The following is a 17,409-nucleotide window of genomic DNA, read 5'->3' as shown; positions in this document are numbered from 1 at the left end:
TACAATCATGTACTCCCAAGACCTATAATGACGCCACGCAATTCGTGAATGCAATCGTCCATTGTACGTGAAGTCATTGTTGCATGAGATCTTGTCAGTAACGCATTGTGCTCCACACAAAGCTTGCTCCAATATCTTCCTTGACTTTATTCTCACTTAAAAGACCACTCGTCTCTCGTCAATGGGAGGACGTGCGAGAAAGTCCCATTGTAGTAGCAAATATCATCGTCACTCGTCGAGACGTGGGTGCAATCAGGAAAATTGTTGGGTCATGTTGTCTAGATATTGACACACTGTCTGCACGTAGCAGATATATGTCATTTTGGTAACTAATATATGCCATTTTGTTGAACGAAACTGAGTCAGGATGGCTCACACGAAAGTAAGAAGAGCATCGCTCTGTTTGGTCTAGGTATTTCTTTGAGTGCATGGTGATTGAGATAATTATTATCTTGATATTTGGCCACGATAGTCATTTTCATATAGCAGAACTGGCCCTTACAAAGAAGTCTTGAAACGTACACTCAGAGAAATTAACGAGACGTTATCCAAATAGACGTTATTTGGAAATGAGATTTTAGTATCGCCATGAGAATTTTGATGACGAATCCCGATGACTTGAATAATTTGTGTAGAATGTTAATTAACCTCACCTCGTATTTTAATGATTACAAATTAGGTTTAAAATGTACTGGCAAAATTCGAATGCCGAATGTGGAGCTATTTTACGATGATAAGAACTACAGGAATGAAGGAAATACGTCGTACGTCAATTGAATTAAAGAAAGAATCTGAATGTAAATAACAACTCTGATCTGAATTACAGCAACACGTTTTTATATGCGTTACCTCAAAAATGTCACAAAATTTCCTTGAATTGAATGCTTGATTTGATACACGCATTCTTCGCATTACTCGGCTGTTTTTTATTTATTGAATTAGTTGTTTTCTTGGTAATTTTAAACACTTCAAATTAGCAAGTCATACATGTATTTCACTTGATTAAATCTTATCGATTTCTTCGTGAATTTCTTGGCCAAGTTAACTGTTAAAATCAAGTATAAATGCTATCGTTTTCTTAACAGTTATATTAGTAAAATGTTACGGGAAAAATAGTTAAATATGGGATATGATCGAATAATCCGAATTGATGTAATCTTGCGATACTGATCTCATCAAAGCTTGGATAATGATATAACTTTTGTCTATATTAACAATTATTAACAATAAAATAATTCCAATAAACCTGTTTATTATTGACGTGATATTGATAGCTGCGACCTGTCATGCATGTCAGGTTAATTTTTTCGTTATGCCAAGCATCCGAATAAGAAATTTGCACGTGTCTAAATGTTATTGTTGTTGAATGTTATTATTTTTAATTATTATTGTCATTATTATTTTATTATTATTACTTGAGTCTTAGATCGGGGTTTTCGAGGCGTATGCCACATTATTTTTATTATTATTATTATTATTATCAACTTTATTATCATAACTGTTATTAGCATTGTTATTATTTTCGTGATAATTATTGTTATAGATGCCATTTTAAGTATTTTATTTCGAGATCAGAGTTTCCGAAGCGCGTGCCTCTAATATTATAACAATTTTTATATTTTATTACCATTATTTGCTAATATGATTATTATTATTTGATATCGTTCAAATATTCAAGTCTGAGATCGGGGTTCCCGGAGACCCCCTGAAGACATCTTGAGCAAATCGTTCTTGCTGCTGTGATGTGACCGCGGCAAAAAGTTGCGGGCAATGCGTTTTTTAGGGTAATAATTTTCTCGTCCTTGAAGTCTAGGGAAATCCGAGCCTCGAGCTTGCTGTAAGTAGCACTTACCTGGCTACCTATGCTCTCAAAATTATGTACGTGTTATATTGTCCAAATTTTGACACACTTTCTGCACGTGGCACTGATATACGTATTACGCACTTTCGCCGACTCCAACTGGGTGAAGATCACCTACACAAATTCCGATTGTGGATCGCTTTTCGAACAAAATTTTACTTATTTCTCTGAGTGCATGATGTATTGGAATGCGACGTGGGACATTTCGAAATTCTGCAGGTATATCAAAGTGATTCAAAACCGAAAAATGGCGATTCTCGTCCCCGAGATAGAAATAGACTTTAAGCGATCTCAATATTATTCACTGAGAGGTATGGGTAAGGCTTTATCTAAATAGCAATGTATTTTAGTGCATCTGTGGGTCATCTTGACGCAGTTTGCCCGGCAGTAAGGTCGCATCAGTGATGCGATTAGAAAGTGTGTCACTATGTGGACATTATTACTCATTTATTGTTTGATTGTAAGATAGGAACCTATAATATAAATAACAATTACAAAATTCCAAGTACCATAGAGCGTACACTCGGAAAAATCAAGAGAATTTGTCCTAATATTGATATACTTCTTGCCCTCGTGTGGAGCCTCTTGACCTAGTTTGACCCAGCATAAGAAAGCATTCGCTCTACATGTGGAAAGTGTGTCACTATTCGGACAATATGACATTCATTTTCAGAGTGAACTTCCTACTTTGCTTCAAAAACTACAAACTATACATTGTATGTGTATAATTATACAGGTGTATAATGGCTTTAATATATTACCGTAGACGCGCAAATTTGTCTTCGATATTTACGCAGCTACAATGACATGCAAAAACATGTATAAGATATACTACGTTTTATCAGGGAATTTCAAATTAAAATCAACATTTTCGTTTGGAAGTTCAATGATGGGAATTTTTCACTAGGAATGTAAAAATGAATAAGATAGTCCATTAACTTAAGAAAAAATTTATATTCTTTCAAAAATTTCAGTCATTCAGTCAAGGACTACAAATTCATCAAAAAGTCACGAACCTTGAATGTTGTTTACAGACTTTAAATTCGCCTTACATCCCTCATATTCAAAGGTTATTTCTTCCTGAATAACATGAAGTCGTACAAGTTTTTTATAACACCCGCAATCTTGTTTAAATATTTCTAATTCCAGTCTAATTCGAGATACAAATGCGAATTAAGAATTCCTTTAAACTTGATTCAATACGTTAAAAATTACGTTAATTCAAAGGACCGACACAGAATGCAGGTGTAAAAAATAAACTACACTCAGATAAATCAATGGGTCATATTATCCAAATAGTGACGCATCTTCTGCACGTAGAAATGATACGTACTTCTGCTAAGCCAAACTGGGGAATAATGACCCACACAAGAGCAAGAAGGGCATCACTATTAGGACAAAGTCTCAATTTTTCTGAGTGTAAACTGCAAATTTAAATTTTTTATATTCCTCTGCACTTCGCAGGTTTGGTTTCAAGCTTATTCCTCCACCGGTAATATCTGGTTTGAATATACCAAAAAAAGTTTATAAAAAATGACGCTTCTGTGAAAAAGAAGCTTGGGGATTCCAGATTTTTTGTCGAGTTTGATCATCCATTTCTCGCGTCTCCTACGTTGAAGTTCGTACTTCTTGACACAAGGCTCAGCTAATTTTTTTTTATTATTTCTCATATTTATTAAATAATTTATATGTAAAATTCTTTGATCGTATGTTGAACTTAATTTCGAACATTTGATTCTTACCTTCTTACTTTTACGTTTATTTCGACGACGCGTGAGTGCGTCTCGAGTTGCATGCGCTGTCATGACGCAACGTCACGCGCCGTTAATGCGTCGTCGAGGCCAACGTCGTAACGGCAGAGCAATAATTTCACGTGCGTCTTGTAGCCTGTATTGCCGCGACGTAGTGCGTCTTGTAGCCTGTATTGCCGCGACGTAGTGCGTCTTGGAGCCTGTATTGCCGCGACGTAGTGCGTCTTGGAGCCTGTATTGCCGCGACGTGCGTGCGTCTTGCAAAAGCTTATCCATCCTAATTTTTACAGCATTATTAGATAAAATAGTTGAAATGATCCTGCCTAATTCGCGATATACATTACATTGTCACTTTAATATTAGTCTTTTCCTTTTCATGTATAATTCTTTTTATTAAGTACTAGTGCCAAATATCTATTAGTGCTAGTGGTATAGAAATAATAGTATAATAAATAAATAATCTCCAATAAATAAGTTTCACATGAGATTTTTCTCTAGATTTCTGCAGTAAAATATTTCTCTAAATTTTCATATGTATTTGGTGACTGTAATAAAGATCACTTATTGGCTTCATAATTATTTTATATGCTCCTTAGTAATTATTATGATTTTTCATATGAAGCAATTTATATACCTACAAACTATTATTATCTATAATTATATTTAATTATTAGCATGTTCGAATTGATTTGTGTGTGCAACTGCCGGGTGTGCCTGGGGCGGTACCCTCAATCAAGGGATGACCCACACAAGAGCAAATAGCTCATTGCTATTTGGACAATGACCCTTTCATTTCTGTGAGTGTCGTTCTGCCCTAGTATTGCAATGGGCGGGAGGGGGGGGGGAGAAGTCTCCACTGAAGCTGTAGGCTGTTTCTTGTGAAGGCATAACCAATTATCAAAGCATGACAATTATCCAGGGAAAAAGCTATTTTCTTCTCTCCTATCTAGTGTACATAATCGATCTCAATGGTTGATGACCACACGTTTACCATCTAGAACTTTAAATTCGCCTACGGGCAAACTTTAACTTACTCAGAACATACAATCATGCACCTGAGGAAATTCATATTTTTTCTGTTCCATTAAGGTTTCTCGACTCGGAATAAATTACATGCACCCAGAGAAATGAGTGAGATTTTGTCTAATTATGCGATGCACATTCAATTCTAGTGTGGGTCATACAGACCCAGTTTGGCCCGGCCAATTAAAGAGCGTATCAGCGGCATTCGGACTTATTATTTTTTTTCTGTTTATGAGCCCGTATGAAAAAAGCAAACAACATTCTGCTGCGGAAAGTTCAAAGTTTTTTATATCATTATAATTAAATGAAACTTTCACCGACAAATTGTTGTGCTAAAATGTCCTTTTCCTGATTATAGCCTTCGCTTTGTCTCTCCCTTTGCCTTGTATAATAATAATTAGTTTTTTATGCTCAAATTGTTTTAATATGTTGCGTGATTATTTGGTTACTTAATAAATTTCTTCAGCATTATAAAATTTTATCGAACTTCTTATTAACTTTTTATGTCGTCGTTGTTCGACTCCTCTATTTTCTCCTTGGGCCTTTCTTTTAAAGTAACGAAAGTTTACTTAACAAGTTCTCTAGCTGTTCACTGAACAAGTTCTCTAGCTGTTCACTGAACAATTTCTCTAGCTGTTCACTGAACAATTTCTCTAGCTGTTCACTGTACAAGTTCTCTAGCTGTTCACTGAACAATTTCTCTAGCTGTTCACTGTTCCGCTCTCGCGCTAACCGTCGTGAGCTATAACCTGTCTGAGGCCGAGATTTGCATGTCATTTTTCCTCAATAAATCTTTTCTATGGAGATTTTTTAAACGTCAATAAATCTTTTCTATGAGAAGGTTTTTTTAGAATTTGATTATATTTTTCCTGGTGTCAAAGAGGCCTCAGCGCAGCAATTAAGGCACTATGCTTCGCTATTCGTATATCATTTATCATCTTATACTGATATATCCTTTCATCTCATATTGTATTTTTGTTATCATGTTATAGCTATTTATCCACTACGATCAATCTATACTGATGATTTATTGATATAAGAAATGATATAATTTATTATATAATTTCTTACTGTCTTATAGACTTATACTATGATTTCATTATGATTTTGACTATCGTTATATTTTATTTAAACTGTGATTGATTACTGCTTTACTAAACCAAGTATTTTCTGACATGGTTAAATAAATTTCGTCGATTTTCCATCATTTAACCCCACTTCTGGGTTATCTTTAAGTAAATTTTCAACTGTGATAGATTATCAATTCAAATCAAGTAATGTCTTTTAATTCGTAGCAGGTGGTCTCTATCAATCGTTCTGCATTCATTTGATTTTATTATATTTCAGTATTGAGTTAATTTTTCGGAATCTGCAACCAATTCTAGTTGGATTCCAGTTGTAATGTTACCAGGATTTCTTCCCTTCATTACGAGTAATTTTAAGTTATTAAATAAGGTTGTATTCCATATTAATTTATATAATTGAAAACAGGCGTTACAAAGAGCGATTACACACTTATCTTAATTGTTTTAATCAATATTTTAACATATAAATACTACTCTTATTATATTAATTTAATATTATTCATTTTTAAAATGCTTTATTGTTATGTTATTTTGCATTTCGTTACAGTTTCTACAACAACTTTACTCCCTAACGCACGCCAAATTTTTAAGGCTCCATGCAGCTTCTTTTCTTCAATTCAAAAATTACTGATCATTCTTTCCAATTTTAATAAAAAAATAGTCATTCGTCAATACATTTTGGGTACATTTTTCCTTGCGTTATCATCATTGATCGATTTAGTTGTCTACTGGTATCACTCTTTGTAAATCATTTGTTGACAAAACTAAATTGTGTCGAAAAATATTTATCAGTACATATAAATAAATTGTTGATTATTCATTAATATTTATGATTTAGAAATGTGTTTTTTAGAAAGCGAAAGGCTACTACGTAAACTTTGAATACTCGACAACGTAACTTTTCACTGATATTATGTATAATAATTAGTACTTCAAGTTTGTTGGCTATCCTATGCACTTGAACGGTTTTGTCATCAGTCCATCCTCATTTGGATTTATGTCTCAAATTATTTTCTTATAGTTCAAATTTGAGCCATTCCTTCGATCGTCAGGTTCAATGTTTCTGAAAGGATCACGTTTCAGAACGTTAAAAATATGAAGCATTATAGTGTCTGAGTTTTTGATTTCATTACTTTTCACTCATCTTCGTTTATTTTGTTCGCATTACATTGATTTTATTTTGTATTTTGTAGCTCTTTAAGAATTTTCACCATTTTCGTATTTTCACCGTATTTTCAACATTTTCTATTTCTCTCTCAGGTTGAGGAAATCTTCGAAAGGATCTCTGGCAGCGACGCGGTCTCCAGCCCCAGCAACAGCCACAACCACAACCACCACAATTCCTCATCCATATCACCCACAGATCCTTCCACCCTAAACTCCACCAACTCCACAACAACGTCCAAAAAAGTCGTTCTGATCACAGACGGGCAACTGCATTTGCGACAAGTGCTTCATCCTAAAAGTGCCTTCCATAACATAGAGCTCCCTGAGACCTACAATAGCTTCTTTGACCTCAGGAAGGAGTTCAGGAGATGCTTCAAGAGCGACGAGGTCATGAGCGTTCAGGACATGGCGAACAGTATCCTTTATTTATGCCTATTATTAATTGTTTATGTTGAATTTGAATTCTTTCAACACAGATTAGTAAGTTATCGTCCAAATAATGACTCATTTTGCCTATCATTAATTGTTTGTGTTGAATTTGAATTCTTTTAACCCAGATTAGTAAGTTATCGTTCAAATAATGACTCATTTTGCCTATTATTAATTGTTTATGTTAAATTTGAATTTTTTACACAGATTTGTAAATTATCATCCAAATACTGACTATTATTAGTATTTGGATGATATCAAATTATCATCCATTTTCTTACCTATGGCGCGATCAGAGAGCAAACGTAGCACTGATACGCCCAAACTGGATTAGGATGACTCACACAAGGGCAACATGTGTATCACCATTTGGACAAAGTCTCATATATTTCTCTGAGTGTGCAGTATTGCTGTTTTCACGCAAAAAAATGTGATACTGTTTTTCAATATTTAGGCGGTTTTTTTTTCGTTTAATGCAACTTATATAGATAAAAAAATTCAGTATTTTACAAATCATCGGTCGATTCAAGTAATCATTAATTTCTATCACAAATTAATTTTATAAGCAATTAAGTATTGAACCTTGAAGTTTCATCATTATTGCCTGAAATCTCCTTAGTCCCACCATGCATATAAAGTTTTCATTTCCTACGATAACCCTTTTTCTTGATCAGGATTTAACGTATGTCGTTCATAGTTATTTATACACATTTTTGTAGACATTTCACCGTGTTTTCTATGATAAACTATTCTTTCAGTAACAAACTAACATAAACCATTGCCTTTGAAGTACTAACTTGAGAATAAACTGATAAATATTCTTCGAGCATTTTCTAACATTTTTCAATATATTTTTTTCTCTTTCCCTGTAGTTTTTTCATGAGCTGTTAAGCAGCTATAGGCCTATATCGGAGATTCATTTTCCGTTCTTAACATTCCCAAGATTTATTTATTTCAGTAGGTATTTTTTAGCGTATCGGTTGTTAATCTAGCCCTTAAGCTTAAGCTGTATACCTGACTTATGCTTTACCAAAAACTGGTCTTGGACTTTGGAAGCTCCTAAGCCGGCTTCCTTAGCGGGTCTTCACCCTACCTCTTCTAATGCATTCACTTGAACTCGGCTTAATGAATAGAAGGCATGCTAATACAAACACAGTTACGTTATACGACGGTGAAAATGAATTTTTTTAGATTTTATTATCGAAAAATTTCAAAAAATGTCGGCAATATCAATAAACCAGTCATGATGAATAGAAAACAGGCTAATATAAACACTTTTATGCCATATGATCTTGAAAATTGTATTTTTTTATAGCCGAAAATTTTCAAAAAAGTCGGCAATATCAATAAACAAGTCATGATGAACTCGTATGATGAATAGAAAATAGGCTAATATAAACACAGTTACGCCACACGACGATGAAAATTTAATTTTGTTCCGATTTTATAACCGAAATTTAAATAAAAAATTCGCAATATCAATCAGCAAGTCATGATGAATGAAGTTTCTCGTCTTCAATTCGGCCTGAAGTTAGCAACGCATCGAGTTTTTCGTGAATAGTGATAGTGAATGTTGAATATAATTTAAATCATCATGGGTCGTATTTTGAGTACTAATGGTGAATAGTAATTTTAAACTTTGTGCCTCCATAGATTCAAGGCTCAAGCAGGAATAATTTGAATTTCAACACAGCAACTTCACTATGTGTCGTTGGGTGAACCTGCCAGAATTTTTTTATAACTTGTCAGTATTTAATTTGTCTTTCTCATATGCAGGTACTATATTGTAGCATGTCATGCTGCGTACAGCATTATGTACTCATCAAGTAGTATACAGCATCATGTCACGCATTGTACTATACCATGTCATGCTGCGTATCATGTCACGGTAGCTGCGGTCTCACGTCTCTCCTCAGTTCTGCTTGGATTGTCACGTATAGGTCGAAAACCTTCACTGATGCTGCTGCTGCTGTCACTGCTGCCAGTGCTGCTGTCACTGCTTCAGTGCTGCTGTCACTGCTTCAGTGCTGCTGTCACTGCTTCAGTGCTGCTGTCACTGCTTCAGTGCTGCTGCCACTGCTTCAGTGCTGCTGTCACTGCTGCAGTGCTGCTGCCACTGCTTCAGTGCTGCTGTGCTGCTGCTGCTGCCACTGCTTCAGTGCTGCTGCCACTGCTTCAGTGCTGCTGTGCTGCTGCTGCTGTCACTGCTTCAGTGCTGCTGCCACTGCTTCAGTGCTGCTGTGCTGCTGCTGCTGTCACTGCTGCAGTGCTGCTGCCACTGCTTCAGTGCTGCTGTGCTGCTGCTGCTGTCATTGCTGCAGTGCTGCTGCTGCTGCTGCTGCTGCTGCTGCTGCTGCTGCTGCTGTCATTGCTGCAGTGCTGCTGCTGCTCTGTCATTGCTGCTGCTGCTACTGTCATTGCTGCTGCTGCTGCTGCTACTGCTGCTAATACTACTCAACCAATGTGGACAATATAGCTTATGATGGCGGTGTGTTGTTGTTCAAACTAATTCTGAAGATAATTGGAATGTTTTCAAAAAGTTTTTGAAGATAATACGAATATTTTCAAGCTAAATAAATCTGATGTGGCTTCTGTTAATAATAGCAGTTGATCTTTCTGCACAAATTCATATTTTTTACTACTTACGCTAAATATCACAGAGAAGAAGTCTCGCAAAAACAGATGTCGCGTTGCCTGATTTTCGAAACTTAACGATTCGGAACATTCACCAGCGCTCGCCTTCTGTGCCGCTTGTCCGCACAGTGCACAGCGAATAGATAACCATCGTTATAATAAACAGCTTTCAGTGCATAACACATATAACCATCATTGTGCATAATTAACACATCACACAAATAACCATCATTAAAATGATGGTTATTTGTGATTCGATTGGGAATAACTGTCTTTATACCAATCCTTTGTCGCGAGCTGCAACTCTCTCTTCTATTTTTCTTCATTTCTTTCTTTTAAGTTCAAATCCATTATTCAGTTTAATTTATTCTTAATACGTTAAAAAACGAATAGCATTGACGTTGTTGTAAATTTATAAATGATTAAACTAATACAAGCTATGATCGCAAATCCTCATATCGGCTATTCTAATTATTCGCACAAAAACATCCTAAGTTATTATCTATCCAATACGTATTAAAATCGATTAATTTTTAAATAAAAATTGTTGCTGATACGATTATCTACTCGGGCACGATCAGAGTTATGAATTATTCCTGATAACCGAGTTATAAATCTCAATGCTTTTCATGAACCAGTATTTTTTTGATCACTTCCTGTAACGCGTTGGAGTCTCCTAATGTATCTTCTCGCCTCCTGAAAGTGCACGTTTCTGTATAAATAACTTCATATTTTTATTCAAATTAACGCATTTTTTGGTTTAAATCAGTTCATGTTATGGTTTAAATTAATGCATAGTTTTAATTTAAATTACTGTATTTTTTAGTTTAAATTAACGCCACTAAGATAACCTTTTAATGGAACCTTATGTTTTCGAAATCGGAGCATTTTTACAGTCATACAATAATTTAATTCGATGGCTTATCTAGTGCTCTACTCGAGGATTATTCGCTGAATATATTTTGATGCCTCCTCTTTATTTAATGAGACCTGTATTGAGCCGCAGTTCTAAAAGTGATCGAAAAGTTTATCAACAATTTTTATGTGTTAAAACGGTGGGTAAAATAACTTGCGTGTCAAATTACATTCTTTCACGGCAGATTCAAATTTCCTTGACATTACAGGGCAGATTCAAATTGCATTCACTTAAATTTTACGAGATTCAAATCTGTTTGATCTCCGTTTTTGCAAGCACGATATTTGAATTTCAAAAACGGAATTTACTTTACTTCAAAATGTGCTCGGAAGTTTTTTGTCGACCTAATTTTGTTTTGAAGTAAAGCCCTTTTTTCATATTCATATCTCGTTTGAGGCGCGTATGTACCGCTAGGTAATCGGTAGACGGTTTTTTATCGCTGAAATTTTTTATTTAGTTTTCATTTAATATGTGTATGCTTTTACGACATTCAAACGATAGTATCGAGTAATTTGCAAAATTTGCACGTCAGATCCGAAGTAGACAACTGACATTTTCATTTCTAAAATCTTGCTCAAAATATAAGAAAACTTGCTCGAAAAGAAGTGGTTTCAGTGAAGAACTAGTTTTGAATTTGTCTGCGAGAAGTTTGTTTGGTCCGAACTCGTTTCTTGAAGGAGCAATTTTGTTTTATGTTAATTTTTCATATATAAAAGCTGCATAACAGTAAGCTTTTTTGATACATGTCGAACTACCTGCAGTTTGGGAATAGAATTTAGATTTTTTAGTATTCTCTGACCGATTAATCCACCCTTGTGGCGTCTTTTAATATTTTGTCTAAGGATACATTAAATTCGTTGATGCTATTCGTATTTAAAGGCCATATGCCATATTGTCCTAAAACTGACACACTCTTGGCCCGTAGCACTGATAGTTCCAATGAGCAGGCAAAGGGTTATAAATGAGTACACGTGGGATTTAATACTCTTGAAAAGCGTTATAAATAAGATGTGTAGGGAGCGTTAATAATTAAATATGTTCCAAATTGTGCTGCGCTTTACTATTTTTTTTAGAACCGCGTCGAGAAAAACTCCCACGGCGCCGCTTCTCAGCCAGACACGTACACGATGCGCGTGCAACCTGCACTCAGAGAAATAAGTACAACTTTGTCCAAATATCGATGAATTTTTTCCCTTTGTATGACTCACCCTGACCCAAGTTTGGCCCGGTAAATAGAGCGTTATGAATACGACCGCTCTCGTAGACGTTATCGATACGACCGCTTGAGAGCTACGACCGCTCTCTGATACTGCTGTGGGTAAGTGTCATTATATGGACAATGTGACCTATTGATTTCTCAGAGTGTAGGTGGCGAGACTGGCTATAAACGGAAATGCTGTTCCTTTACCACCGAGATTAAGCAAAAAATAAAATAAAATAAATTAATTAACAAATTGCATTGACGCTAACGTTAACGGTGAAATAAAAGTGATAATTCCGTTGAATTCGAAAGTTTTTCACTCGTGCAAATTCTCGGAAAAATATTCTTAACTTTACTGATTTCTGTTATATTGTGGCTGTAGCATGTCTTATCTCAAAAAATTGAAGCTGCCATACTCGCACTGTTCAAATACTGTCACACTTACTGCTCGAAGCAGTGATACGCTCCTGGGCCAGGCCAATATGGGTAAGGATGACCCACACAGGGGCAAATTGTGCATCGCTATTTGGACAAAATCTCATTCAGGGGCTAATGCATCGAGAATGTGATTTTTTATAATATTCCACAGCGAAGAAGCATAAAGTTATATCAATCGATGATGAAATGTAGAATGTAAATCTAACCATGCAGACTTGTATTGTAGATTTGTTCTTAAAACAATGTTCGAATTGAAGATAATTTTCTAAAATAGGAAATTATCTTTCAATTTTTTATCAGAACTTATATCGTGAAAGTTGATCTACCCCGGCGTGTTAGTTGCTGGAATTTAACTTGCTTTAAAAACTATGCTGCACCAAATAAAATGTATGGTTCGTGTTGTCCCAATAGTGACACACTTTCTGCCCGTAGCACTAATACTCCCTTTTGCCGGCACAAACTGGGCTAATCACACAAGGGCAAAAAGTGCATCGCTATTTAGCCAGGACATCCTCACTCATTTAATAGCCTCACTTATTTCTCTGAGTGTAGAGCCGCGTTCGTTGTCTCGCTTAGCGACAAACCAGCCACCGACCCTCACGTACCTCGCATGCTTTCTCCCCGCCAAATGAGATGGCGAAAACCAACAACTTTTTCGAATTGTTCGAGAAGCTGTAAAGCGGATGAAGCTTCACGCTTTCTTTCATTAGACATGCGTATTTTATTTCTTTGGTTAGATGCTCGTATTTTCTTTCTTGCATTAGTCGCGCGTATTTTATTTCTATCTTTGGTCGGATGCTCGTATTTTGTTTCTTTTTGTGGTTGGATGCTCGTATTTTATTTCTTTGGTTAGATGCTCGTATTCTGTTTCTTTCTTTGTGGTGAGTAACGTGATCATTATCATTTAATGAGGGTGAGTAACTTGATCATTATCATTTAAACTGATGATTAGAAGACGTACGCACACTCAGAGAAATTAGGAGTCTTTGTACAAATAGTGGTGCATTTTTTTATGCGGGTCATCCTAACCCTGTTCAGCTCGAAAAAAACGCATTTGTGTTACGTGCAGAACGGGTCACTATTTGGACAGTGTGACCCACTCATTTTTTTAGTGCACTGGGAATATCTTAGTTCTCTCTAGCTACTCTCGGTACACTCATAGAAATGAGCGAGACTTTGTACAAAAAAGATGCATTTTTTGCCCTGTGTAGGTCATCCAGGCCCACTTTCATCGGTAAAAAGGCGTATCAGTGCCGGAAGTGCATCACTAGTTGAACAAAATAGCCCATTCATTTTTCTGCGTGTGGAATCTAACGATTTGTTCCACTTTAATTTGCTTTGGAAATCATTAATTTATAATAAAAAATAAGGCTATGAAAAATCGACACATGAAATTAATTCAAATGAAGATTTGGTGAATTATATTGGCGTTTTCTTTTTTGCTTTTTAAATTTTCGTCATATCAGCAAACTAATGATATAAAAAATCGGCTTTGCATATAAATAAGATTGGCAATTTATTCGCAGACAAAGGGTTATAGGTAATCAAAATTTTCTTAAACCTGTTGTTACGTGGCTCATTGCGTGGTCGGTCGTCATCTTAATTTTTTTATTATATTAAAACACTCCCGTACGTAATGACCATTGAACCCTTCATTGACTTGTGATCGTCAAGGCGCTATCAAAGTTTCTTGGCAAATCGTTTGGGTGAATCAAGAGTACAACGAATCTTTTACAAGGTCAGCGCTTACGTTATAATGACTAAATGATAATTCGTAATTTGTATACTATGGAAAAGCTTTCGATTTTTGAAAAGTTTTGCTTTCAATTTTTGAAAAGTTTTACTTTCAATTTTTGGACGTAACCTCAATACTACGAGTCTATGTGTGTTCTTTCGTGATCAAAATGTTACCAATGTTATGTTATAAAAAATTATATTACACGTACTCTCTTATTTAGAAGATAATATTCTATTGTTAAATGCATCGAAATGTTCATTAAATCTCTATTTTGTTCTTGTCTCAAGATATATTTTCAGGTTCTATTTGAAAATGCTTAAGGAAATAACCAGAGTCAAGTCAATCTATTTTTTTTCCAAATGTAGAACATTATTTGGAACGTTTTGAAATGTCTGAACCAATTTATATGCGTTGACTATTAGCATGAGTTTCGAGTTTCTGCTGTTAGCAGTGCAGTCGTTTTGTTGTTTTTATCGTAATTTTCATTACTGTTTCATTTATTATTGTCTTCATCGTTATTATCTTGCAACTTGTTCGCTGGCTTCACTGAAAAAAATGAACGGGTCCTATTGCCCAAATAGTAACACTCTTTCTCCTTTAACACTGATCAATACGCCCTTGTATCAGACCAGACCGGGAAAGGATGACCCACACAAAAGCAAAAAGTACATCGCTAGTTGGACAAATTCTCACTCATTTCTCCGAGTGTTTGCTGGAAATCGTAAAATTTTACGGCTTTCCTGGCGAAGTCGTCGTGCGCACCCGGACCGCTGTAGTCAATATGACTACATGTCTATGTAGTCAAAGCAACATGAATGTTGTATTCCGTAAATTCATCTCCGATAAATATTTGCTTCTCGTTACGCTTGAATGACGATATGAGATCACACTTGAATGTTTGGTCAGAAATGAATCAACACAAAATCGATTTTTTTTTACCTTTTGTTGCTCCTAACAAATCTTATTGAATTTATCAATATTTCGACGTCCGCCATCTTTTTCTTTCGTTTGACTTTACAAAATAAGTTTTAAAATCATCTGGAATGGAAACATACATTCACGCATCTTCTGCATCGATTATCGTAAAGCTCATATTCACGTCGTATAAAAATATTTTTTCTCAACTTGAAGACGGAACGTTTGCACAAAATTTTGCTGACTCATGTGTTTTTATTCACTAAACTTCCCTGTCATTGCAGTCAAACCTGACGGCAGCTTCTGAATTTACAGATTCAGTTTTAATGCACGTCATTTAGTGCACTCAGAAAGATGAATGGGTCGTATTGTAAGAAATAGTAACGCACTTTCTAACTCGCAGTTGGAGCACTGAAATACTTTAGCCGGGCTAAACTGAGTCAGGCTGACCCACACTATGGCGTAAAGTGCATCGCTTTTTCGACAAAAAAGCCTCGCTCATATCTCTGAGTGTGCTGGTGATCACTGGTGCGAATGTTTTCCTTTTAGTATCATGATTCTTCCTTAGTATCATTATTACTCTGGCCATTATATCTAATGGTTATCAAGTGTATATTGTCGCGGAATATTTCTTTTTATGTTCTGGAAAGTTAGGATTTCGTGTTCGATAATATGAAAATTAGGTGAATTTTAATAAGTCATTTGAATTCTGCCTCAAATATTTTTTAGCTTTCCCGATGAAAAGAGGAAAAAATGAAATCATTTTGTTATTAATATATTTGATCGGAATGCGAATTTCCGTGGCTCATTTCACTCGGGTTGCTCTCACTCATTATTGACTATTAATAAAAGATAATTTGATGAACTAATATTAAAAATCAACCCAAATTTTCGTAAACTTCTCAAAGCACCAAATGAACAATGCATATTTTTTATTCAACTTCCTTATTTGGGCAAAATTTCTTCAACAACCTAGTCCATGAAAATATTGTTGGGGCCAGTGAAACCTTCGAGCAGAGCACAAGAGCTATCGTTGAAAAAATTCAGCTGGTGTGAATATCGTAAATTATTTTATTGACTTGAAAAAATAACATCGCGACCTGAAAGTTTCAGTGGCAGCTACTTTTTCTCAACGCTATTTCGTATTTTTTGTTTCCAACTTTCACTTGATTTCCCTTGAACTCGAGAGCGATGGTTTTTGTGGGCATTTGTGGTAGATTTTTACTGTTTCTCTGTGGATTTTTTGCTAGTGTTAGATTTTTAATATTAACTGTGGATTTTTTTTATGGTGGATTTTCACTATTCACCGTGGATATTTTTTGTTGGTGGTCGATTTTTACTGTCCTCCGTTGATTTTTTTTCGTGGTTGAATCTTACTATCCTCCGTGGATTTTTTCGTGCTGGATTTTTACTATTCGCCGTGGAAATTTTTGTTCGTGGCAGATTTTTACTGTTCTCCGTGGATTTTTTCGTGCTGGATTTTTACTATTCGCCGTGGATTAATTTTTCGTGCTGGATTTTTACTATTTGCCGTGGATATTAATCTTTGTTCGTGGTGGATTTCACTGTTCTCCGAGCATTTTTTTTCGTCCAAGTCCATATAGAATATGTACGAGATGTACATTTAAGAAAAAATTTGCAGTTTATTATTTTATTTCTCATAGTATATTTTATGTTTGTCTCAATTTATCTGCATTTTGGGCAAAATGTTACTGTCGTAAATGGCGGTTACTATTCTTAAGTGAGGTTATTGTTGATTTTGTAACTATAAAAAAACTTAATTTTCACAAAATATAGTTCTGATACATTTTATAGTTCAAGCCAAACATCCTGCTTTTCGCAATGTCAGATGACTTACAGAACCATTCGAGAACAAGTTGTTTATTTGACTTGCAGAACTATTCAAGGACTGGTTAACAGGTTTCTGTAGGCGAGAACTGTCTGGTTGCCTTACAGAACCAGACGAGAACTGGTTGTCTGGTTGGCTTACAGAACGATGCTAGAACTTTTGTCTGGTTGGCATACAGTACCAGGCAAGAACTTGCTGTCTGGTTTTCATACAGAACCATGCGTAGACTGATTGGCTTACAGAGCCAGTCATGATCTGGTTGACTTACAGAACCAGTCAAGAACTGGTTGACTTACACAACCGGTCAAGATCTGGTAGACTTACAGAACCAGTCAAGAACCGGCTGGCATACAGAACCAGTCAAGAACTGGTTGACTTACAGAACCAGTCAGGAACTGGCTG

The 17,409-nt window shown here is 35.5% G+C and overlaps 1 protein-coding gene across 1 annotated transcript in view; it reads left to right on the top strand.

The window, feature by feature from the left end:
• LOC108671830 (epithelial splicing regulatory protein 1-like) overlaps positions 1–7,531 on the top strand; it is a 34,643-nt gene extending 27,112 nt beyond the window's left edge. The window contains exons 3-4 of the mRNA XM_018159422.2: positions 6,981–7,302; positions 7,524–7,531. Of these exons, the coding sequence (XP_018014911.1) occupies positions 6,981–7,302; positions 7,524–7,531 (330 nt within the window). The remainder of the gene's footprint in view (positions 1–6,980; positions 7,303–7,523) is intronic.
• Positions 7,532–17,409: the final 9,878 nt, after the last annotated feature.

The sequence above is a fragment of the Hyalella azteca genome, unplaced genomic scaffold, assembly GCF_000764305.2.
Source record: "Hyalella azteca isolate HAZT.00-mixed unplaced genomic scaffold, Hazt_2.0.2 contig16467, whole genome shotgun sequence".
In the NCBI taxonomy this organism is placed as follows: Eukaryota; Metazoa; Arthropoda; class Malacostraca; order Amphipoda; family Hyalellidae; genus Hyalella; species Hyalella azteca.
This window is presented reverse-complemented; position numbering and strand designations above follow the sequence as displayed.